This window comes from Ananas comosus, linkage group 19 (genome assembly GCF_001540865.1).
Source record: "Ananas comosus cultivar F153 linkage group 19, ASM154086v1, whole genome shotgun sequence".
Lineage (NCBI taxonomy): Eukaryota > Viridiplantae > Streptophyta > Magnoliopsida > Poales > Bromeliaceae > Ananas > Ananas comosus.
Window position 1 is genome coordinate 500,370 of NC_033639.1, and position 24,606 is coordinate 524,975.

Consider the following 24,606-nt stretch of genomic DNA (forward strand, 5'->3'; position numbering starts at 1 on the left):
ATCAAAGCAGAAGTTTCCATTTGAAAATTTCTCCTAAACTACTGTTTCTACTATAGCAAAAATTAGGCTGCTAATAAAATATTAATTAAAAAGTTATTAATGCTTCTTTATACAGTCATACGCAAGTGACACTACCACATAGGCTACAACAAATCGAATAAGCTCAAAAAAAAAAAGAGAAAAAAGATATGACACGACGAATTCATCGTGCGGTTTCTCTTCGAAATTGAAAGTAATTTCATTATATGTTTTTTGTTCTTCATTGTAAGGAGAGGATGAGTTGTTTGATATTTCTCTATGAGTGGGTTACAATTGCAAGAACTATGGTATAGAAATGTAGACATGTTAAGTACATTTCGAAGAAGTTACACGATTGAACTGATGTAAGAAGAAGGATTAGGCAGAACAGGGACTGCGACCGCGCCCTCGAGCATCTGAGCCACCTTCCGCATTGACGGCCTCAGCGACGGCTCCTCCAGAATGCACCAGATGGCTACCGTTACAAATCTCTCCACTCTCGTCACATCGATCATCGCCTCCTCGTTGCCGTCCACCAGGAGGTCCAATCTGCCATTCCTAAAGCAATCGTGAGCCCAATACGCAAGCACTGCTGCCTCCTCGGTCGCCGCCTCCGTTTGAACATTCTTTCTGCAACATATGATCTCCAGCAACAATACGCCGAAGCTGTACACGTCAACCTTCGCGGTGACCGCCGAGTTCTTGAACCACTCGGGCGCGACGTACCCTTTGGTTCCTCTGATGGCCGTGTTGGTCCGAGTCTGGTCGGCGCGAAGGAGCTTCGCGAGCCCGAAGTCTGATATCTTGGGGATGAAATCATCGTTGAGCAGTATGTTCTGAGACTTTATGTCGCAATGAATGATCTGAGTAGTACAATCCTCATGCAAGTATGAAAGACCTCTTGCGATCCCCATTATTATTTGGGCCCTTTTGTTCCACTCGAGCCGAGTGCTTCCAAAAAGAAAGCTTGTTAGCGAGCCATTGCTCATGTACTCGTATACCAGCATTCGATGGTTCCCCTCGTTGCAGAATCCGAGTAGCTTGACTAGATTTTTGTGATGGGTTTGTGCGATCGACCTCACCTCATTCGTGAACTCCTGCTCGGATTCCTTGGCCGCCGCTCGATCCAGCTTCTTCACGGCAATGGCCATGTGGAATCCCGCGGCTAAGGCCCCTTTGTATACTATGCCGAAGCCTCCGCTGCCGAGCTCTTCTCGAAAGTTGTCGGTGGCTTCTTCCAATTCTTTGTATGTGAAGACTCTTAGGTTTGACCCCAACATGGTCTGCTCTATTTGATTCTTGTTATCTTTTGTGCGGTTGCAGAAGGAGAAGGAGACGATAGGGGCAGCGATCATGATGAGAATGTTGAGAAATCCGGAGCTACCGAGGAGGACGGAGATGACGAGGATTAGTGTGCTCCGATCTTTCTTCTCCGTAGTTATCGTATTCGGCGATCCGTGGGTAGGTAAGGAAGTATTGGTTTTGGGCACTTTGATAAGAGCCTTCCCCCCTACTCTCATCCCTTGCCCACCGTTGGTTAACGGCATCTTTATCTTCCAACAGTCCAACCCCCGAAAGACCGCCGCACTACACATGCAATCGGCTAGGCATAATGCTCGACAGGTGTCTTCGTCGGTCGGTGTGTAGTGCGCATAGCTATTGCCCGGCCAATCCGTGGTTGGCATCTCATTGAACATGTACTGGTTGCTCTGGTACTCGTCGTAGCTCTGCACAGTGAAATCTGGTATGCAGCCTAAGTACGTACGATTTGTATCGATGAACTTGTATCCTAACACGCACTTACAATTGAGCCGCACTGACTGATCGTCGTCGAAGTTGCAGTATGCATTGAACCCGCAGGCGCCACCGCCATCGTCAGCCTGGATCGTTTGGCAAGGGTTGGCAGGAAACATTCCGACGACAGTCCATGTGTTGGTTAACCCGCTATTATTGTTGTTGTTTTTGGGGTAGACATAAAGGCGTAAGGCGCCATCTGGATCCAATGTGGCACGTTCGTAGTAATCGGTAGGAGTATATGGAAGCTGAGGTGAAGGGGGTCTGGTTGCCGTTCTCGACCTGGTAATAGAGCGAGCCAGATGAGTTGAAGATGAGTTGTAATGTTTTGTTGTATTGGGTATTGGAGGCCCAATAGGCATGGTACACGTTGCCGGTGGGAATAGCGATCGGGTATAAGACCAAATTGCCATCGCTCTGGACTGCTAGCTTGAATCGGCCCGCGGAGAAGTCCGAGCTGGTCAATTTGGATTGAAGTTCTGAGTTCTCGGCCAAGGTCTGACTGGGGAGGATCGTGTCAGTTGGATTTTGAAAACTTTGCCACGGAAGGTCTCCGCTACTATCATAGAGAATGAGATTCCCGGAGTCGAGGAGACTAACGCCGATCGCATTAGCTGCGTTTAGGCTCCAGATTTCCTGACCGTTCGAGTCGAAAAGTGAGAGCTGGCCAGCCTGGGTGAGTTGGAGGGTCGACTTTGCAGGCACCTGCACCGGATTGGTGTTGTTGGTGGCGAACCAAACGACGGCTTGCGGTGAGGTGGCATTGAACCACACGGCGAGAAGAAAGAGGGAGGAGTTGGCATCGAGAGGCCAGAAGCCGAACGCAAAGTCACCAGACAGAGAGGAAAGGGAGGAGTTGGGCCCCGACGAGCTGAGACTGGAGCCCACAGTCAGGTTCTGATAAGATCCTGCCGCGACTAATGAGAGCCCTCGGCCGAGAAGGAGGAGGAGGAGGAGGAGGAGGAATAGAAGAGAAGGGTTTGTTGCATCCATAACCATGTTTAGTGGTGGTGGTGGTGGTGGTGGTGACGGTGATCTAGCGTGTTGGAAAGATATTATAGAGGACTAAACCAATTGTTGACCGTTGGCAATTGGCATTGACTTCTGGGAAGGCATTGACTTGGTGAACAACTATAGCGTGTTGGAAAGATATTATAAAATATTTTATGAGACTTTAAAATATAAAAAAAATTATTTTATTTCACTTTTAATTTTAATAATAATTAAGCATGGGGATGGAAGAATAGGATGCATTTATTTTCATTTTTATTGGCTTTTTTTACATAATTTTTATATTTTAAATTTTTATAAGATTATGTGTAAGATATTTAATCGGAATGGTTGTGTGTAATAATTAGTAACTTTAATTGAGGAGAAGTGTTTAATATTGAATTATTTGATAAAATTTAGGGTATGTAATTATCAAAATTAAAAGTTCTGATGCTAGTTTATAAAAAGCTAAAGTTTCACGGGTGTTGCTGCATTTTTCCCTTACGTTACATTTAAGGCTCACATGTGGAGAAATTATTGTGCGCTAAATTTTAATTAAAAAATGTAATTATTAAAAATAATTAAATATAATTTTGGCATGTGGACAAATTATTGCCACGTAAAGAAATACTATCTCATTAATAAAAAATAAATATCATTATTAAATATAATTAAATGATATTAACTATAATAAGGAAAATCGTAAGGGCACTATCCACTATATATGTTGATTCTTCTCAAGCTAAAGTTGCAGTTTTTAATTCGAACATTTTAAATTATTATAATTAAATTTCACAATTTAATTTAGTCGATTAAATATTGATATATTATTGAAATAAAAAATAATTTATATGAAATAAATATAGATCCCATTTTTTCTATAAAATAAATCAAATAAATTTGAATAAATAAATAGATATCAACTAAAATATTGGTCCCTCTCCTTCTCACTCGGATTTCTCTCTTTTTCTCCTCTTGCATTAATTACTCTTTCTTTTGGTCTCTCCTCTCTCTCTCTCTCTCTCTCTCTCTCCTTTTTAATTTTCTTTTTTACTTCTGTTGCATTAATTAGTCTTTTTATTGGTCTCTCTCCTTCTCTCTCTTCTCTCTAATTTTCTCCTCTCTCTTAATTTCTCCATTCATTCATTGTTACAATTTTGTACTAACACTTTAGTACAAATATTGTTACATTTATATTAAAGAGTACAATATAGGTATAAATAGTGTAATATGGAGAGCTAGGCTACTATACTATCTATAGTATCGAGTTCCGGTACTATAGTGTTGGTTTTCGATCTTAGGGCGTTCAAATCAACGATCCACACCGTTAAAACTGATCTAGGGTATTTAAAGTTTTTAGAAATAAAATTTTATATTTTTTCGACATAGTTTACTTTATGATCAAACTANAAAAATCAAAAAAAGCTATAGCAAATGAACCATTTATTTAATATAGTTTTACCTGCCACTTTTAACTTATTAGAAATTTTAAACTTATATCCTGAAAATTTAAGTTCTAGTTCTTACAATTGGAACTAGATATATCAAATTTCATAAAAGATAGTTTTAAACTTCTTTAAATCTAAGAAGATGTGGCAATTTGAGGTTTGAGCAGTATTATCGGTAACTTTTTTATTCCTAAGAAATTCATATACCCCAGATCATATTTAACGGTGCAGATCGTTGATTTGAACGCCCTAAGATCGAAAAAAAATACTATAGTACCGGAGCTCGGTACTATAGATAGTATAGTAGCCTAATTCTAATATGGGTATAATAGTATAATAGCATAATAGATTTTTTTTCCTTTTTTTTTAAATTTTAAGTTATGCAACATATTTCTTCTTATTCTTTTATTCTTTCTTCTTCATTTTTTTTTTTTGTTTTTTTTTGGTGTCCTTTTGTTGTTCTTCGCCACCACTACCAAGCTCGAGAAAAAGACGAGACCGTCTATGATGACAGTGTAGGAAACGATGGTGCAACAAGGCATTTCGTCGAACAGGGTACGTGCGGTATTGTTTGTTACACTCCGGTAACTTGTCTCGTCCATCTCATACTTTTAATTTAACTGTCAAAATTTTAAATATAAAATAGCTGTTAAATATCCAATGCTATATATTAAAATATATTTGAAGATTTAACTGTCAAAATTTTTTTTTAATATTTCTTAAAATAGCTGTACACGAATGACACAAACAAGCTCTAGCAAATTAAATAAGGTCATAGAAAGATATGAAGTTGCAAAATGATAAATATTTGTGTTTTTCACTTTTCTTTTAGTTAGATATCAAAAATAAAATAATAACAACAATAAAAGCTAAGAGAGAGAAACAGAAGAAAATGTTGTGCTCAAATGCTCAAGTGCAACCCTAAATAGTTATACTGTGAAATCTTTCGATTGCGAAAGAATACAAAAGAAATTCTTGCTCTGATACCAGACTAAATTATATAGCTTAAGCCATCGAGGAATAATATTGTTAATATTCTTTATTCAACATGGATTTTCCTTCATATCCGGGCTCAAAATTTTTTAATAGGTTCAAAATGTGAATTTGTTTACATTAAATTGTTTATTATTTTATGTTCAACACTACTCTCCATCACATCTGGCCGGTTTGTGGAACAACTGCTGTTTTTCAAAAGTTTAAGCTATCAGAGAATGATAGTTTTAATATTTTATATTCAACAACGATCACTCCGTAGAACTTGAATTGGATGAGTGAATGCTATACAATCAGATCTAAATTTGATCCAAATTGAAGATATTAGGTCGAATTTGGAGCAAAATGAATAATGTTGAGTCTAACTTTCGATTCGAATTCAAACTTGCTAAGACATGAATTCAAAAGTTCGAAGACCAAAATTTGATTGATAGACTATTATTTGATTCCTTTCGACTATGGTTCGATTGGATTAATCAACTATCCCCGAATCGACCCGTTGATCAAAAAACTAGCGCTCTTATTACTTTTATTGGAAAAATATTTTCCAATAATAAATAATGAAGCCAAGAAAGTAAATAAGAATGGAAAAGCAAACCAAGAGAGAAACAGAGAGAAGACAAAAATGTATAAAAAAAAGAGAAAATTTGACGCGATCCTTCATAGATCATATTATTCTGGCAAGCAAAGCTATTTGACCAGCTACTATATAAATATAAATCCTTCAGTTTTTTAAAGGCTCATATTTATTCACTTATCTCATCAATCTTTTTTTCTAATACTAAATTCTCAAAAAAAATTTAAAATTTAAAATTTTTAAACAATTTCCATTATGGTGTTCAATTTGCTTTTTTTTTTTATTTAATTTATTTAGACCTTTACTTGGCCTGTTTAATTGATGGGTCAAGTTTAACATGATGTCCTTTCATGTTTTGGAGGGTCACATTATCATATGTGACAAAAGAGGAATCTAAATGTAACCTACTTGTTAAGTTAAAAAGAAAAAAAAAAGAAAAAAAAAAAGCATGGAGTGTACTTGTTTAACTATTATTCTAGGAGGGCTCTTCCAAACTTGAAACCTTATTGGGGAGTTCCAAGTTTTTGTAATCTTTGTTTATGCCCACTATGTTTTAGTTCACATCCTCACAAGCTCCACCTATGCTTTGTTTCCATATAGGGCTAATTAATGAACTCTTGGTTGGTGCCAAGGGGTGCATTAATTGTGACTATTTATATCATATATGTGCTTATATTTTTAAGTCTAAATTATCCTTTTGGTCTTACTTATCCTTTTGGTCCTCAAATTGTGAAGCGTGTGACATCTTAGTTCTTAAATTTTAATTTCTTATAATTTTGTATTCGCAGCTTTTAAATTATTATAATTAAGTCTCATAACTCAATTTAATTGACTACACACTGATTCGTCGCTTAATTGACAGTAACGTAGCAGTGTTATGATTGATAACGTAATAATAATTAAGATGACACATCACTACCACTCTCATATCAGCCATATATCAGCATCGAGTTGTCTACTGAGGGGTCGTTTGGTTGCATGTAGTTGCAAATGCACTGCAGTTGTAACTGCATGTAAATACAAATACGATATATATATATATATATTTGATTAAACAGGGACAAATACGATATTTGGTTTGATATATTTAACTCCAACTAATGCAATAGGAATTGCAGGAAGAGGCCCAACTGCAGCAATTGGAACCAAGCTCAAATTGACTGTAGTTCTAACTGCAGCAGTTAGAGAAAGTAACTTTAAATAAAAGATAAGCTTACATCCCTAATTATTTTTTAAACAAAAAATAAAATTTTTTTATATTAGAGGTAATTTCATCATCATATATATAAAATGATAAAATTTTAAAAATTATTTCTCAACTACATGCAAGTAAATAAATTATTTATAGTTATAGCGCTTTCTATTACATCCAACCAAACAGGATATATATAGTTATAATTGTTGTATTTTTAATTGCATGGTATGAGCGTTATAGGAAAGAATTAAATAGTAGTTGTAATGACACACAAATACAAATAACTTTAAAAAGTTGATAGAAAAATTTAGGTAATTAAAATATTACTTATTTGGCTTTTTTATTCAATAATTTTGTGAACGTGTTGTTTAGACGGTCGATCTAATAATAAGAAATAGCTCAAGAATAGTCTCTCTATTTCAGAAATAATCTTAGCACTTTACCTGACGCATATAAGAAGATCGTGCGAATCACGCTATCAGCATGAACACAAATAGCAAATGTAAATCAAAATACAAATTGGCGATTTTAAACTATGAATACCATTTACTAGGATTTGTACTCAGGAACCCAGTAGTCTTTAAAATCAAGTATTCTCTCCCTCTATCTTATCCAATTAATATTCCATCTCAATCTCAAAAGGAGAATCCTTAACCATGACTCTCCAAAATTACACACTAGTTATTATGATTGGTTACCTTATAATACATTTTAGATAAGAGAGGAATAATAATTTATTAGAAAAACTTCAAAAAAACCCCATGTGGTTTCACATTTTTTCATTTTAGTACCCTGTGATTTAAAGTGTATCAAGTTAGTACCCTGTGATTTCTCACTTTATCACTTTAGTACTCTGTGGTTTAAAATGTATCAAGTTAGTACTTTGTGGTTTTATTTTTGTATCAAGTTAGTACCCCGTGGTTTTATTTTTGTATCAAGTTAGTACTCCGTGGTTTTTAAACTATAGGGTACTAAAGTGATAAAGTGCGAAACCACAGGGTACTAAAGTGATAAAGTGCGAAATCACATGGTACTAACTTGATATATACTTTAAACCACATGGTACTAAAGTGAAGAAGTATAAAACCACATGGTACTAACTTGATACACTTTAAACCACATAGTACTAAAATAAAAAAAAATGAAACCACAAGGGGGGTATTTGAAGTTTTTCCTAATTTATTTAAAAGAAAAATTTGAAGCGCAAAAAAGTTATTTTTAAAATTTTGTTTTGTATTGTGAACCAAATATCTTGGATGTAAGAATTACAAGCAATCGGCCGGCCACCCCATTGTACACTATTTTTATTTAGGGGAAACTTCAAAAAACCCCCCGTGGCTTCCAACTTTTTCACTTTAATACCCTATGGTTTAAAGTGTATCAATTTGCCCCCCTGTGGTTTTGTTTTTATCTTTTCTATAGCTTTTCTCTTAATATTTTGTTAAATTATATACAAAAAAATATCAGATATCCATCTAGATTTACCGAATATTTACTTTAGTATCCTTTAATTTTAATTTTGTCACTGATTTAAGAAAAAAAATAATAAAATTGGTAAAAAAAAGATAAAATCAAAACCACATGGGGCCAAATTGATACACTTTAAATCATAGAATACTAAAGTGAGAAAACGCGAAACCACGGGGGGTTATGAAGTTATCCCTTTTATTTAGGAAATTTTTTTAAAAAGTATCAATACTACACGACGCATAAGACTTTTCATTTTCACTTTTTGAGAGGTTTTCGCATCCGTGATTTGATAAGATGTATATGTTTCAGTTGCGAGATAATAATCTATATTATTTCAAAAAAAATAATTTGAAGACAATGTGTTATTTATTCTTAGATAGTTAATCATATTTATCATCTACCGAATACCGCATATAATGTAAATAAATAAAAAAATACCAAATAAAAATATTAATACATCCTAACAGATTCTTGATAACTTATGTACCCCTATAAATTTTTTTTAATTATACAGGAACGTGGTAATCAACTCCTAATCATCTCTCTTTGTTTTCTCCCTGGTTCATACACTACCCAAATAAAATAAAAGTAAATAAAATTAAATAAAACAAATTAAAACAAAACCAAATACTATTCTCTCTTGGGGTTTTTGGACTACTAAGCTTCCAAAATTTTTTAATTTTAATTTATAAAATTAAGTCTAATGAAGAATGATTTATCATATTTAAAAAAAAAATGATGGATCATTCATTGTATTTTAAAAAAGATAAATCGTTTATCACTTTTATCAAATCTATATATTTTTTGTATCTGAACTTCAAAATATGTACATTATTGGCTCTAAAAATAATTTCAAATTTTTTCAAAAAATAAATAATTTATTGCATTTAGAAAGAGGTTGATTAATTCTGCCTAATTTTTATAAATAATTTTTTTAAAATTTATTTTTATGGTTATTACAATTTTTTTTTTTAAGTCTATTAATAAAACAAATTCTCTTCTCTCTCTTTTTTCTCTCTCTCTCTGGTGATGTGCTTCCCTGGTGTGTGTTGTGTGGTGGAGGCAACAATGACAAGGGCTAGCTTGTTCTGAGATTCCAAGATGCAAAGTTTCTCTCTCTCTCTCTCTCTCTCTCTCTCTCTCTCTCTCTCTCTCTCTCTTTTAGCATTTGGAGGTGATGATCTTTATGTGTCATGTCCTTCTCCAACACCACCTTTTTATTTCTAATTTGTTATATTTGTTGTTGTTGTTGTTGTTATTATTATCAATTATTATGCTTTTTGTATTCCTTTTTATTAGTTTTTCCTAACTCTCTGTCAATAATTTCACCAGTTTCTGTAAAAAAGTAAAAAAAAAAAAAAGAAAAAAGAAGAAATTTCACTTTGTACATTGAAATAAAGTTTCAATTTTTATGGTTTTTCTCTTGGCTTTTAAGATATAACCCATGTTGGTTTTTTTTTTAATATAGTTTTGACTTTGAATCATGCTCTTTTCTATTTTGATCCTGCTAAAAAGGAAACATTTTTCCCAATCTGCTGATTAAATCCCCCATTCCTGTAATTTCTTTCTTAAAAAATAATTCAAGTTTCTAATTTCTTTGATTTTTTTTTTTTTTTAACAAAAAATACATCTTTCAAAGGATGGCAAAAAGTGGATTCTTTTGTTCTTAGTTTGACTCAAAATTATCTGATCTTTTTTTCTCTCTTTTTTTCTGCATAAATTTCTCAGATTCTGACACATATGGAAAAGGGTCCAATATCCAAGCCCCATGCTCCATTTGGGCTTTTGTCCTCTTTGCCCTAATCTTCTTCTTTTACTTTGTCTCCTCCCTCTTCACACCCTCTTCTGTGTTTGGCTGTAGGACCCCACCAGGAAAAGCCCACTCCAGGTTGGTGAAACCCCCAAAGAAGCTCCCTTCTGCATTCATATCTTTTTATTTCTTCTTTTGTTTCCATGCATGTGTTTTATATTTCCATTTTTTTGTAACACATCACTTGTTTTTAGTGGTTCTAGAGTTGGCCCACTTTGTCACAAATCTCCTTTTCCTAATCCATATTCACCAATTCCTTGATGCTCTAACCCTATTCAGGATAAGAGGAAGCTGCTGCTGCTGCTGCTGCTGCTTCTTCTTGAAGTGCTTTTCTAGTGGAATAAAATACCCATTATTTGTGCCTCTTGTATATCAATCTTGTTCTTTCGCAGTTTCGCCTAAATAAGATTGTTCTCCTATATCCATCTTAGGTATAAAAGGATGAGTTGAGATATATAGATGATGCATTTTATTCTTATCTTGCGCGTTAAGCCGTCGCGGAATATGGCGCGCAACTAGTCGCGTATTCGCCACCCTTTATCCGCTTTGAAATAGATAGTAGTTGTTGTTGTATGACCACTTGCTCTTCTGAATTCCTCGTTGTCGCCGTCTCTTCTCTCGTTCGAAGCGTAATCCGATTACGTTGCGCCCGTAAATGAACACCAAGAGGGTCGCGTTCTCTGATCGCAACTATGGATCGTTAAACGATTCTTCTCATGGAACTCTCAATCCTAAGCATTGTTATGCTTATTATACTCCTCAGCAGTGTAATCCAAACTCGTTTAGTTCACTGCTGCCTACGACTGGTTCAAACTGCGTTGGATCGACGCCTGCCGCGTTTTATGCCGCGGAGCAGCTTTTGGGTATTCCTCAATTTGAGTACCAAATCGGGGATGTTCCGCCACCCTGTAGATTGCCGAGGAGATCTTCGGAAAGTGGTTTGAGTCGGCGTCCTGATGCGTACTTTTGCAATAACTCGGTGAAAAATTATGATCACGGTCTTCATGCAACCAACGAGTTATTATCGGTCGTGAAGTTCCCCTTTCAAGAAAGTAGGAATTCGAGGGCTCTCGGTAATTTTGATGGATTTTTATGTAGAAGTCGTCCGGAGGATGAGCTTCAGCCGATTCTGCACCGACAGGAAGCGAGTCGTAATACTACTGTAAGTCTTTGTTTTTCTGCTTTTGTGATCAAGAAAGGAAGCGACTTTTCACGAATTGCGAAATCATCTCACAATTCTATTTGTTTGTTTTCGTTTCTCATGAGAAGGTTGGATGCAACGCGTCGAGCTCTTTGGCGGAGAAGCCTAACCAACTAGTGACGAACTCAGCGGGTAGTTCTTCGAATGTTCCGTCGAATTTGACCGTCCAAAACAAAACGAGGATTAGGTGGACACAGGACCTCCACGAGCGGTTCGTCGAATGCGTAAATCGACTAGGCGGTGCCGAGAGTACGTTATTTTCGTGTTTCTTTTTGTTACTGAAACTTTTTAATTTGTCTCTTATTGTAAAAGGCAAATACAGTAAGTAACTATTCTGATATATTATTCGCTGATGATACTCAGAGGCGACACCGAAGGGGATTTTGAACCTGATGAAGTACGAAGGTTTAACCATATATCACATAAAGAGCCATTTGCAGGTATATCTATTTATATATTTACGGATTATTTAATTTACCCGCTGCAGGTTACTGAAAATAGATGTTTATTTTGCGTTGCAGAAGTACCGCATTGCGAAGAACATACCGGAACAGACAGAAGGTAAATGTTTCTTGATTCCTTGAAAATCGCACCGTGTTCGGAAAATTACTTTTACGGAATCTTATATCTTCCTTTTAAGTCGAATAAAATGAAAGAATAGTATAGTTGGTGAATAGACTCGAGGAATATGCCTAGTTATAGTACACTTGGAACTCTCTAGTATGATGCTCGTTGGCAACAATGAAAACCGACCTTTGACGCAGTAGGAATTTGTGAATTCAGAATAATTCGTAATTTGGACTCGTGATAAAAAGGAATAATCACTATACTTTTTCGTGACTTATGGAGCATAAATCAAGGTTTGAAATATCGGTCTCAGTATCGTAGTATCCGAGCTCCTAGAGTTTCGGTTCCGGCAGTTTCCAGTTCCAGTTTGAAGTGTTGGTTGAAAAGTCTCCTAGCTTTTTGAAAAGATGAAAAATAAACATATTGAATTCGAACAATCACAATACGAATGAGTTCACAGAATTAAAGCGCTATCATGTGCTAGTCTTGTGAAGAACGTAGTTGAACCTTTTTGGGGCGTTCGAAATTGAAATTTGTCGATTTTTTCTATTTGATTTTAGATCTCTGAAATTGAAATTTATTACTTCTCGGAAGTTAATCCAATTTCATTCCTTTCCGATTTTTTTAAAAATTTTCTGTGGATGTTGCAGGGAGAAATGACAGAAGAACTGTCGACGACATACAACAGCTTGACCCGAAAACGTAAATCCTGTAGCTAGAAAAGCAAAATCTATTTCGAAGCATCTTTAACAATCATGTATTTGGCGACTAATCGAATTACCTTTTATGTTACTGTTGTTGTGTGTAGTGGCGTCGATATCACTGAAGCTTTGCGGATTCAGTTAGATGTTCAGAGGCAGCTTCATGAGCAACTTGAGGTACGGATTTTCTTTTATTTCTAACGCGTCTTCACATATGTAACTATCGCTACAACTGTGAAATCCGAATTTTCATAAAAACCATTATCTTAAGCTCGGGAATCATCCAATTTGCGTTAAGTCAATATTTCTGATTTTTTTTTTTTGTACCGTTTCATATGTCAGGTTCAGCGAGAGCTGCAGCTGAGGATAGAAGCGCAAGGAAGGAAGCTTCAGCAGATGTTCGAGCAGCAAATGAAAACAAGCAGGGACATCGTCGAGAACCAAAACTACGACATGCTTTTCCCCGACGATGCACAAGTAACGCTCGACGACGCTCAAATATCGGTTCTCGGCGGCGGCAGTTCTGAGAACAGCGATTTCATGTCGAAAATCGATTAGGCTTTTGATGCTTGCGGAAAGTCCACAGTTTACGGAAAATTAATGGGCTTTGTGTGCATAGAAAGTACCAGTTGCTAGCTCTTTTGATCTTTTCAGGTGTAATTATTTATGTGTCGAGTGCAATTGAATTCAAGATATGAGAAAGAATAATATCCATGTTCTGTCAAAACACTTCGGGCCGGTTTAGATGTCGACGGAGTTACCGCGCCCTGCGAGGGTTTTCTTTTGTGATTGCAATTTAGAAGCTTAATTCTGGTCCATTGAGGTTCTCGCAATCTGCAACTATGAGATGATTTATCATATTTTTGTGTTTTACACTGATGCTGAAATCTCTGCGCTTCACGTAGTTGTCTTAGTTATGACTAGGGTCGTCAACAAGTCAAACACGAGCTAGCTTGTTAAAATATCGAGCTGAAAAATTCAGCATGTGTTTTCGGCTCGTTTATTAAGGAGCTGAACACGAGTCGGCTCGTGAACAATAAGTTAGATTGTCGGTCCTACTACCTGATAAAAAGTTGAAAGAAAATTAGAAATTTAGAAGCTAAATTTAATAATTAAAATTTACAAAATATATTGGCCTAAAATTTAAATAGTAAAAATTTGTACTATATTGAGCTGAACGCGAGTCGAGTTGACCCTAGCTTGTGTTAAGCTCGTTGAGATTTTGAGTTAAAAAAATTCGCTCATTTTTGAGTTTAACATGAGCTGGTTCACGAGCAATGAGTTGGATTGCCGGTAACGACTAATGTGAAGGTTTTGTTGTCTCATTTGAGTTTCTGGAGAAGAGCTACACTGTGTGGAAACGTTTGAAAAGTGTTAAAAGTATTATTATGATCGGATTTCTGCAAATCTACTTAAATGGTTCATTGTTTTAATTAAAACAAATTAAATTTAGAGAGATTACACAGTGTGATTTTAATAACTCTGCCGACCTGTTGAATCAGCTGTCATATATGATTAAATGCCAAGACCTTTCAAGAAACAGAAATCAAACTCTAAATTTTTAATCACACACACAAAAAAAAAAATCCCCAACGAGAAAGCCTGGTAAATCGGGACGCTGATATTAATAGCTCTAAAATTACTAATGATAGATACATACATTGAATTTAACCATAACTGATAAGTGACTAGATTCAACAAATATATGATATAGGCAACGTAAAAATGTGATAAGTTTCAAGTTGAATGTTGACGGTTACAATTTCCGTCACAGTGCGACAGTTGCGTTCCGCACGTGTCCTTCAACTGTCTCGGCACGTGTCATGCACGTGCTCGTGGCTGGGAAACGCGTTTCCCGCGTTCTGTAAATGTCAATAAAACCACCCCATTTTTTGTTCGCTTTGGATTGGAAAATTTAAAAAATCAACAAAAATCGAAAAAAATTCGAAGAATATATCATATCGTTGGCCCTAATCATTCATCGCAAAAGTTCGAACGGTTAGAAATATGCAATCAATTCACTTAAGGCGTATATATAAAGCGCCTACGGATCTCGATTGTGACTCGGCCCACCCAATCTTACGTCATTTCGAATGTGACTCGGCCCAATCTGGCTTCATGCCATTTCAAACGTGACTCGGCTCACTTGGCCTCTCGCCACAGGACAGGATGCTGGCCATTTAAGCCAACAAAGTATTTTCTTTTAATGACGTGTATAAGTATGTGTAAATATATATATATTGTTATATTTATCTAGAATATAAATATATAACACAAAGCTACCAATTAATACACCAACAACAATTTATTAAAAAATGGACTTCATAAAACCAAATTTGAAAAAAGTTAACTAATAGACTATATTAACTATCTTTGAACATTCAAAAACCAAGCCAAAATTTTTGATTTGATTCAGTTTGGTTTTCCACAAACTTGATAAATCCAAATTTGGATTGAGTATAAAATTAATTTTTTCAACTTTTTTATTTAAATTAGGCTTATTTATAGGTAAGGCAGGCTTAAATTGAAGGTATGCTAAAATAAAAAGAGAAAGATAGTCGGGGAGGTAATTGAAGAGGTAATTTTATATATTTTTTTTGAAGTCTATAAGGGGACACCAAACGAATAAAAAGTGGAATTATGTGACACTAAAATTGAAATAATGATCAAATTAGTTTTTTAATTGTTTTGTTATTGTTTTTCTCTTTGGTATCCTATAATTGACATCTCATGAGATTATTTTTTTCCGATTTAGTGTCCCACCATATATACATCACCACCCACGCCAAGCCAAACTAAGCCCAATGTTCTATTTAACTTTGACTTGACTAGTGTAAACTAAACTCTTTTAGTTTTAATTTTGGTTTGGTTATATATATTATTAGTTTGACTTGGCTTGGTTGGAGAATAACATACACCAAAGACAAACCAAACAGCTAAAAAAACTTGTTCATCTATAAATTCCTATTAAACATATCAAATAACCCAAAAAAAAANTATATATATATATATATATATATATATATATATATATAGCTAGGCTCCAATGCTTTTGAAAGTATGGAAACCTCCGTGTTTGTGAGTTATTTTCGATGATAGAACATCCAATTCGATGATCGGTTCCGTTAGACATGATCTATGCTATTGGAGTTATTTAGGAACCAAACTTTATAATTTTTTGACTTTATTCGCCTAATGAATGAATAGTCTCAAAATGAACAGCTAAAAATAATCTTATAAAACATAATGATAAAAGGCTTAAATTTCAACTTAGAAGTATTGATCTTTCTATTGATGTTAAGTATAATTTTTTTATTAAAGTTTCATATTATTTGGATTGTTCTGCACCGTTGAACTTAATAACATGCCACATCGACAGTTAAAATAGTCATTTTTGAGATCTTTTGATCACTTGGTAAATGATATCGAAAAATTATGAAACTTAGTTTCTAGATAGTTCCAATAGCGTAGATTATACCTAATGGAGCTGATCGTCGAATCGGTTGTCCTATCACTGAAAACAACTTAAAAGCACGGAGACCTCCGTACTTTCAAAAGTACAGGAGACATATTAAGCTATATTGAGTTAGACGCGAGCGAGCTGACCCGGCTCGTTAAAATTCGAGCCAAATAATTCAGCTCGTTCTCTCAAAAAAAAAAAAAAAAATTCAGCTCGTTCGGCTCGTTTTATTTAAACGCATGATTGATCTCGTCGAGTCGAACACGAGAGGGCTCACAAACACCAAATTGGATTGCGAGCCCTATCTCGTGAGATAGTATATTTGTTTACTTTACTACTCTATGGTTTAAAAGTTATATTTAATTCTCTTTGTGATTTTACCTTTATTTCATTGCGAGCAACTCTTATTAAACACACAAGATGCCGTTGCGTGACTGTCAAAAAATTTTACTTTACAACCCTATTTCGCGATAAGTTCTTCCTTCGAAACAAAATAAAATCACAAGATAGTTAAGCATAATTTTTTGAACTATAGGGTGGTAAGTGAAAAATGGTCTATACCAAGAGCAATCCTTGAGAGGCCTATTCCAGAAGATCCTATAATTGAGGGGGTCTCATGCGTATTTACAGCTCGATATTTCCCTCTTCTCGCGCAGGTCGTTTCCCATGCGCCATTTGGCACAAAACCCCCCCAATTTCCTTTTTATTTCTTTTAACTCCATTTCCATTTTAAAACCCATTTTTTTGAGTTTCTCCCCCACTAATTCTCTCTCTCTCTCTCTCTCTCTCTCTCTCTCTCTCTCTCTCTACACACTCTACTCCTCTAATTTTTTTTTTAAAAAACATTTATTCGACAAATTTTAGCTCCTAGTGAGTTCTCGATCCCTTTCTCTTTATTAATTCTATTTTTTTTTCCTTTTTTAAACTACAAAATCCCCCGAATTATTCTTGTGTTTTTCCCCCGTAATTTTCTAATTAATTTCTGTAATTACTCAGCGCCATGGGAGCCGCGTTTCCCCAATTCCTCGCCGTTTCCCTCGCGGGAAACGTCCTCTTCGTCTTCGCCCTCCTCGCCTCGGCGTTGACCGATCCCCTCGACGGTAATTTCCTCGAACTCCGGGGTCAAATCCTTTTACTAATTATTATTATTTTTTTGTAATTTTCTTTTCTCACGTCGCCCGTTCGATCTTGATCCGACGGATCTGATCGACCCCAATCTTTTTTCCTTTTTTTTTTTTGGTATTTCAAATTCTCTAACGGCTACTAACCGCTTCTTCTTCTTCTTCTTCTTCTTCTTCTTCTTCTGCAGTTGCATCTCTCGAGGGTTTGTACGGATCGCTCAACACGCCAATGGCGCTCGCTGGGTGGCGAATCGGAGGCGGCGATCCGTGCGGCGGGGAGCCGTGGATCGGGGTCTCTTGCTCCGGGCCCTCCGTTGTTTCCATGTAATCCCCAAATTTTCCCCAATTTTTTTCTGTAATTTTTGACCCATTTTTCGGTTTGTTTCTTAAAGATTTGAAAAAGATGCTAATTTGGGGTTATTTTTTGTGCGTGGTTTGATTCAGAAATATTAGTGGGTTGGGAATCGGTGGGTTCTTGAATCAACAGCTCTCCAACCTCCTCTCTTTGAAAGAATTGTGAGTATATGTAGTTTCCGACTCTTAAGATCACAAATTTTGGTGGGTTATTGAGGGATTTAATTGATGGTTTTTTGTGGTTTTGATCAAAGGGATGTGAGTAATAATACCATTGGTGTTGAGATTCCGTATGGTTTGCCCCCTAATGTGACTCGCATGTATGCGCCTCTTAGCTGTTCGATATAATTCCCCTGAGAAATTTGTCTTGGGTTTTAAAGATGGGCATTTGATGGGGTGTTTGTGGTATTGAAAATGTCGGAAATGTAGAAACTTGGCGGCGAATAAGTTCGAGGGGAGCATCCCGCTGTCGTTGTCCTCGCTGAAGTTTCTCAAGCATTTGTGAGTTTTTGTAGAATTACAGGTTTAAATTTTCTAAGAAGAGGTTGAGTTTTTGAAGGGATTAATAGTAATTTTCGATATCTTGTAGGAATTTCAGCTATAATAATCTCCTCGGACCAATCGGCAATGCTTTTACGGACATGCAGAGTCTAGAAACATTGTATTATACTCAAGCTTTATCCCTCTCCTCCCTCCTCCCCCCCTCTCTCTCTCTCTTAATATTTCTCCCATATATCTCTATGTCTTCTGTTAAATGTGTTCGAGAAGTAAATGTTAACATGTGGTTTCTATGTAGTTCAATTTTATGGTCAGAAAAAAAGGTTAATTTGCTTTTTGATCTTTCCTGATTGCTTAGGTGTGTTTGATTACTGGTAAAAGTAGGCGAAAAATTGTATTGGGGACCAAAAACAGTTTTCAATCTGTTTGGTTTGTTGTAAAATTTTTTTCGCATAGAACAATTTTACGAATTTTGGGGAAACGCAAGCTTTTCGTTTTCTGAGTGAAAGCTGCGGAAAACAAAAAGTTGTGCTCACAAAAAATGCGGTGTATGAGTCCATCTGTGGAAAGTTCATGCGGTCACAAGTGAGCGTGTGCAATCCGGTGGACGTGTGAGTTGCCCAAGCAGAGGGACATGCACTATTTTCATTATTATACAAATTTATATAAATATATATAGATGAGAGAGGAAAGGGTGAAATTATATATATTTTATATTTTTATTATATAGTATTATATAAATATTATTGTATATATATTATATTATATACATCAATTTATATAATATAAGTTTTATATATTTAATTTACAAATATAAGTTATTATAATAATATATGTAGTATAATAATTATTATATATCAATAATATATAATATATAAAATAAGAGAAAATACATATAATAGTTTTTAATTTATCTTTTCATTTCTTTTCCTTTCAAGTTTCAACCAAACGACCGTGACGGAAAACTATTTTTTTTTTCCTACAAACCAAACACTAAAGTACGTAAAATTGATTTTCCTCCGAAATTTTTTTTTCCACCGAAAATTATTTTTCACAGTTTTACGTTGAACCAAACAGCCCCTTAGTGATTTTGTTGTTTTCCTGTTCCTAGCCATTTTGTCTCTTGACATGGATGTTGGAATTTCAGGGACTTGTCATTCAATCACTTCACTGGCGATCTGCCGACCTCATTTGGCTCGTTGACGCATCTTCATTCTCTGTATGCATAAATAACCTGCATTTTTTTGATGAATGTGAATATAATAACCTGCATTTTTTTGATGAATGTGAATATAAGAGTCTTACAATGTTTTGCTTCTAACCTCTTTTGTTTTTGCAGTTATCTACAAGGCAATGAATTCACTGGCTCTGTGATTCTACTAGCAAATCTACCACTATCCATTCTGTAAGCAACATGTACTAAACAGTGGAATCTTTCTCTCATTAATGTATATTCGTGCTAATAAATTTTGTGTTTTTGTTTCCTCCAGTAACCTTGAAAATAATCACTTCAGTGGTTATATCCCAAAGCAGCTTGAGTTCACTCCTCAACTGAGGTATCTCTTTTTATTTCTTTGTATTATACTTCTTTTTTTTTTTTCTTTCATTAAAGCTTTACAATTTTATACTTAATCTTGTTCTCTTTTTTGACTATTCAGGATCGACGGAAACCTCTTTCAACAGAGTATTAATGGGAGCACTCACTCCCCTTTATCATCGACAGACAATAATGTCAGCCACAGCCCTAGGGTTTCTCAAGTTTCTTTCAGCTATCCTTCTAAGACTGTCCATAACAAGCACCGGAAGAAGGTCGGAATAGCTGTCATGGTCGGTGTCGTGGGCAGTTTATTTGTGATTGCTGTAATTTCTGCTATCGTCTTCATCATTAACGCTCGCAGATATCATAAAAACAACCCCTATTGGTCTAAGAGCAGCAGCGAGTCTCTGTGCTCTCTTCCAATTACAGCACCAGCAGGTAATGCAAATCTGAAGAACATATACGATGTAGATAGTAATGTCTCATGTTAGAAACTTTTCTTATTTCTTCCCAATGCGTGCTATCATTCTTAGAGAGCTCCAAATAGTTGGCTTAGCTATTGTTATTTTGTTTGCTGTTGTTCATATTTTATCTATAAAGTTCTACAACTTCCATGGAGTAGGAAATATCCCAGCGATCTCCAAAAGATCTCCATTTTAATGTTTCTGGCTAGTGCAAGTACTTTAGTGAATATATAATGCTCATCTTTGGCTTCGTTTGCTGTATGAATTTTGTCATGTCATACTGCTTGTTTATCTTATCCTAACTCGGAAGTCACGTTCAGAAGTTGGACATTTGTATATATGCTCTCATAAAATCATCTATTGACATACATTTCCCGCAAAATTTATTAATTGTAATGACCACTTGTACAGTTGTACTTTACAAGATAAGGATATTTTTATAACAAATATGAAAAATTCAGATTTGATAGGCAGTATATATGTTTGCGGACATGTGTTTAAGCATCTCTTTTGTAAAATAGGAATCAGCTGTCCATGATTTAGAAGTTTGATAAATCACCAAAATTTTCATGACAATTTTGTTCACTTCTTACATGAACACTCAAGAAGTTGTGCTTCTACATTTCAGAACCGAGAATACACTTCGAAGAATGCATCTGGGATGCTCCTTCAATGACTGGTGTGCAGCCTCCTCCCTTGCTTCATCAGATAAAATCCGAAAAGATCTCCACAAGAAGAAGTTCCGTTAAGAGATCGAAAAACCTGGTAACTGCGAAGCTGTACTCAGCTTCGGAAATTTTAGCAGCTACGAAGAATTACTGCTCAGAGGGCCTTATCGGCAAGGGCTTGATAGGTCGAGTTTACCGAGCTGAATTTCCGGATGGCCAGGTATAAATTTTTGCCCTTTCTCAATCTCTTGGGGAAAGCTAAATGGCCCTTTCATGGACTCTCTCTTGATTCTTTTTCCTTTTTGGTTTCTTTAATTTCAACTGAACCGCTCAAAAGTTTGCAATATAACAAAGTGTTAGATGTACCCCCTTAAAAGTTTGCAATAAAACAAATGCCACCCTAAAGTGCATATTCTTTAACAATTCGCTTTATAGAGGGTGGTTTTTATGCAATTTCATACGCACAGTTTTAAGGGCATTATGATGTTGACAAGGACAATTTTCAGTATTTCCGATATATCTCGTGGGAAAATATGATATTTTCAACTTTTGAGGAGTACCATATCATTTATACCATGCTTATGTTCTATTTATGGTTTCCAATGAAGTGATTAATACGGTGATGTTATACCTGATTTGATTCATGGGTTTTATCTTGAGCTTTCTCTCAGATATTGGCTGTCAAGAAGATAGACATGATAGAGCTAACTTTATACGAAGAAGACGAGTTTCTGGATGTGATCTGGAGTATCTCACGTTTAAAGCATCGGCACATCTCTACACTTTTAGGCTATTGCGTGGAGCAAGGACAACACGTTCTTGTGTATGAATATGCCAAAAATGGGTCTCTTGATGATGTTTTATTTTCTCCCATCAGTAAATGCAAGGACCTTTCATGGAAAGCCCGCCTGAGGATCGCTCTTGGTGTTGCCTATGCTCTTGAGTATGTACAGATTTTCCTCAGCTTGCAGGGTTCCTTTCTTAATTTTCGCACCTTCGTCTCATGGGTTTCATCCATTAAAAGAAATAGGATAACACGAACAAACAATCTCTTCATTGTCGTGAAATTGAGACTCAGTCCCTTAACTTGTCACTAGCGTAATTAGCCCCTGGTTACCAACAGCATTCATGCAATGTAATGAATGTTGAATGGCAAACAGTGGCAGGGATGCAATTGCAAAATTAATGAAAACTGCAGTGACTAACTTATGCACATAGAATTTAGGGACCGAATTGCCGTATCATGAAAAGATTCAGGGACTCTCCTCTCCTCATATCTAACCCTAAGAATACATATGCAAATCTGACACTTTCATCTGCCACATATTTGCACTCTTGGATGCATAATATATGAGAATGATCTAAAATATTTATTGCCATTCTCTGAGAAACCGGTTTTTCTTCTAAAATGGAATCTTTTATCAAATTATTGCAGAAAGAACATTTATTTGAGCAAGGAAAAGAGATGCATATCATGTTCTAGCTCTGTTTTTGATATGATCCATTTATTCTTTTTATTTTAATACAGATTTATGCATTGCATATGCTCCCCTCCGGTTGCCCATGGAAATGTTAAAGCGACCAATATATTGCTGGACGACAAGCTTATGCCGCATATTAGTGACTGTGGACTTACTGTGTTAACTCATCTCGTTAGCGCTAAACAAAAGGTAAATAAATAGCAAGACGCTAATTATTACATGAATGTTCAAAATATATGTGGAGTTTCCAACATTTCAATTATGGTATGGGTTTTATGAACTGGTGATTTGTTGGTCGTATAAGTTTCTATGAACTTAGTAAAATTTCGTTTTTTTGATAATTTACCTTCGTTGACATTTTGCGGGTGTAACACTGAATTAATCTTCTTAACTACCTGCATGCAAATCAAGGTGGTTGTAATATGGAAAGCAATAACAAACAAGGTGGCTTCTGTTGTGCTAAATCCAGCATATACTGATTCAGATAGCATTTACTAAAAAGAAACAGCAAATGTCGCTTACCGTAGTTCTCGTTGATAAGCTAACTGTGTATTTCTGTCTTGGCTGAAACAGGCAGCTGGAAAGCTTGTTGGTTCAAAAGGCTATGCCGCGCCGGAGATCGCTACTCCTGGAGTAGATAAGAAAAAGAGTGATGTTTACAGCTTTGGAGTAGTTCTGCTTGAGCTACTAACAGGCAGAAGAGCTTTTGACAGGCAGGCTGCATCGATCACGCTTCGTCGATCATATATGCTCGTTTTTGTTCTTTTCCTCTTTCTGATAGCTTCTTGTTCTCCGTATCTAATCGAACTGATTGTGTAACAGTTCAAGGGAGGAGGAGCAGCAGTTTTTGGTTAACTGGGCATCTTTGCATCTCCACGACCTCAGCTCGTTGGAAGGAATAACCGACCCCCAAATCCGAGGCAACATTCCTTTGAGAGCCCTCTCCCGCTTTGCCGACATCATCTCACTTTGTATTCAGGTAATTCCATTTTGAAACTTGTGACTAGCTATATTCTTTTTGGTTGTTTTGTGTGGGATAGAATAGAACCTCATAATAAGGGGGAATTGGGTCACCAATTTTGAGGCTGAAGAGGAGAATAGGAGCGACAAAGATGATAGGGGTGTCTAACTTAGCGTAGGAATCTACTGTATATACTATTAGTTTCCATTTGTTGGTTGGAGCTAAGGGCCTAAAATCTAAGTTTATGTTAGCTTAATTGAATCAAAGATCTAAGTTTTCTTATTGGCACTGATAAGCATGAATTAATAAACTTAATTTGCATTCTCATAATTTTAGTTTAGAGATGACCACGGTTACCCTATACTCTCTTCTTCAAGAAAGTATGATTTCCACATGGCGTAACACGAGAAAAGGATTGTTACATGCTATTGGGTCCAAACTACATGCTAAGTATAGTTATCATGTGCGAAATAGTTCAATCGCTAATGCAATGAAAGAATAAAAACTGTTCGATCCAAACCCACAGGCTTAAGCTTTTGCGGGTTTAAGTAGATGTATCAAATTCTGCTTGAAGCAGTATTTAGCTCACCTTTTCTCTCTTCAACATCACATTGTTAGGTAGAGACCTTTTACTTGCTCTAATCACTGCGTATTTTCGTTGCTGTGCCCTCCTAGATTTTTAGTTGCTTTAAATAAGAATCTGGCAATTGCAGCCGCTGCCCGAATTCCGGTTGTCGATATCTGAGGTAACGGAAAGGCTGGTCCGTCTGGTTCGGAAGATGGGTCAACACGACAGGCCGAGCACTGCGGACCATTCCGACCCCGACGTTTCCAACTTCTCCTTCCGAACGACCCTCCCTTACTTTGACCCCTCGACTTCTCCTTCATCTGCTTGATGCTCTGCTCTTTCCGACTCAGAAAGCAGCAGTGAAACTGTACGACTGACGGAGTCAGACACCAAGAATAGGTTTTTTCTGAGAATCTCATAGTATGTTTCTCATTCCAGTAATGTTCATATCATTCGGTTAGCTGTAAATATGGTGTAGATTGCAACTTCGAGATCTAGCACCTTGACCTTTCTTCTTTTTTTTAATCTTTTTATGCTACTCTTGTCGCGCCAAAACTCGTGAAATCAACTGAATTGAGATTCGAGTTCGATATCTACCGTTTATCACTGTTTTGGTATTCGAGCACTGCACGTGATGAACAATGAATTCGACCTTCAAATAGGTATTTTCTTCTCATTTTGATCTTATTGAGAAAATATATATAATATATATCTTCCCCTCCTCCATTAG

The 24,606-nt window shown here is 36.0% G+C and overlaps 3 protein-coding genes and 1 long non-coding RNA gene across 7 annotated transcripts; 2 read left to right on the forward strand and 2 right to left on the reverse strand.

Annotated features, from left to right (window-relative positions):
* On the reverse strand, nucleotides 274–2,174 carry LOC109725210 (G-type lectin S-receptor-like serine/threonine-protein kinase LECRK2). The gene has a single exon (XM_020254311.1). The coding sequence runs from the start codon at nucleotides 2,172–2,174 to the stop codon at nucleotides 366–368; it is 1,809 nt and encodes a 602-aa protein (XP_020109900.1). The 3' UTR covers nucleotides 274–365.
* LOC109724649 (protein PHOSPHATE STARVATION RESPONSE 1-like) lies at nucleotides 9,516–13,559 on the forward strand. Of its 4 annotated transcripts, none has more exons than XM_020253532.1 (8): nucleotides 9,516–9,593; nucleotides 10,214–11,457; nucleotides 11,565–11,745; nucleotides 11,860–11,936; nucleotides 12,018–12,057; nucleotides 12,714–12,765; nucleotides 12,872–12,941; nucleotides 13,107–13,559. In XM_020253532.1, exons 2-8 carry the CDS (start codon nucleotides 10,951–10,953, stop codon nucleotides 13,320–13,322), a joined length of 1,143 nt encoding a protein of 380 aa, XP_020109121.1. In that variant the 5' UTR covers nucleotides 9,516–9,593; nucleotides 10,214–10,950; the 3' UTR covers nucleotides 13,323–13,559. The 4 variants fall into 4 exon arrangements, with proteins under 4 accessions (XP_020109121.1, XP_020109123.1, XP_020109122.1 ...); XM_020253534.1 differs by having other exon boundaries at nucleotides 9,534–9,593; nucleotides 10,347–11,457; XM_020253533.1 differs by lacking the exon at nucleotides 9,516–9,593 and having other exon boundaries at nucleotides 9,971–10,373; nucleotides 10,575–11,457.
* Nucleotides 17,482–24,479, forward strand: LOC109724710 (protein STRUBBELIG-RECEPTOR FAMILY 8-like). The gene is made up of 15 exons (XM_020253621.1): nucleotides 17,482–17,669; nucleotides 17,790–17,861; nucleotides 17,954–18,019; nucleotides 18,129–18,200; nucleotides 18,289–18,360; nucleotides 19,345–19,416; nucleotides 19,537–19,602; nucleotides 19,688–19,753; nucleotides 19,856–20,172; nucleotides 20,827–21,086; nucleotides 21,538–21,809; nucleotides 22,395–22,536; nucleotides 22,921–23,060; nucleotides 23,170–23,326; nucleotides 24,022–24,479. Exons 1-15 carry the CDS (start codon nucleotides 17,575–17,577, stop codon nucleotides 24,202–24,204), a joined length of 2,052 nt encoding a protein of 683 aa, XP_020109210.1. The 5' UTR covers nucleotides 17,482–17,574; the 3' UTR covers nucleotides 24,205–24,479.
* Nucleotides 21,084–23,001, reverse strand: LOC109724711. Its single transcript, XR_002220046.1, has 3 exons — nucleotides 22,870–23,001; nucleotides 22,694–22,742; nucleotides 21,084–21,187 (listed from the first exon to the last, which is right to left on the reverse strand). It is a non-coding gene; the product is annotated as an uncharacterized LOC109724711 (long non-coding RNA).

Coding starts and splice junctions, on each gene's coding strand:
- LOC109724649 (XM_020253532.1), top strand. CDS start 10,951: ATGAACACCAAGAGGGTCGCGTTCTCTGATCGCAACTATGGATCGTTA. Junction 12,058..12,713: donor CATACCGGAACAGACAGAAG/GTAAATGTTTCT, acceptor TGGATGTTGCAG/GGAGAAATGACAGAAGAACT. Junction 12,942..13,106: donor AGCTTCATGAGCAACTTGAG/GTACGGATTTTC, acceptor TTCATATGTCAG/GTTCAGCGAGAGCTGCAGCT.
- LOC109724710 (XM_020253621.1), top strand. CDS start 17,575: ATGGCGCTCGCTGGGTGGCGAATCGGAGGCGGCGATCCGTGCGGCGGG. Junction 17,862..17,953: donor CTCCTCTCTTTGAAAGAATT/GTGAGTATATGT, acceptor TTTTGATCAAAG/GGATGTGAGTAATAATACCA. Junction 22,537..22,920: donor TCGTTAGCGCTAAACAAAAG/GTAAATAAATAG, acceptor TGGCTGAAACAG/GCAGCTGGAAAGCTTGTTGG.
- LOC109725210 (XM_020254311.1), bottom strand. CDS start 2,174: ATGCCTATTGGGCCTCCAATACCCAATACAACAAAACATTACAACTCA.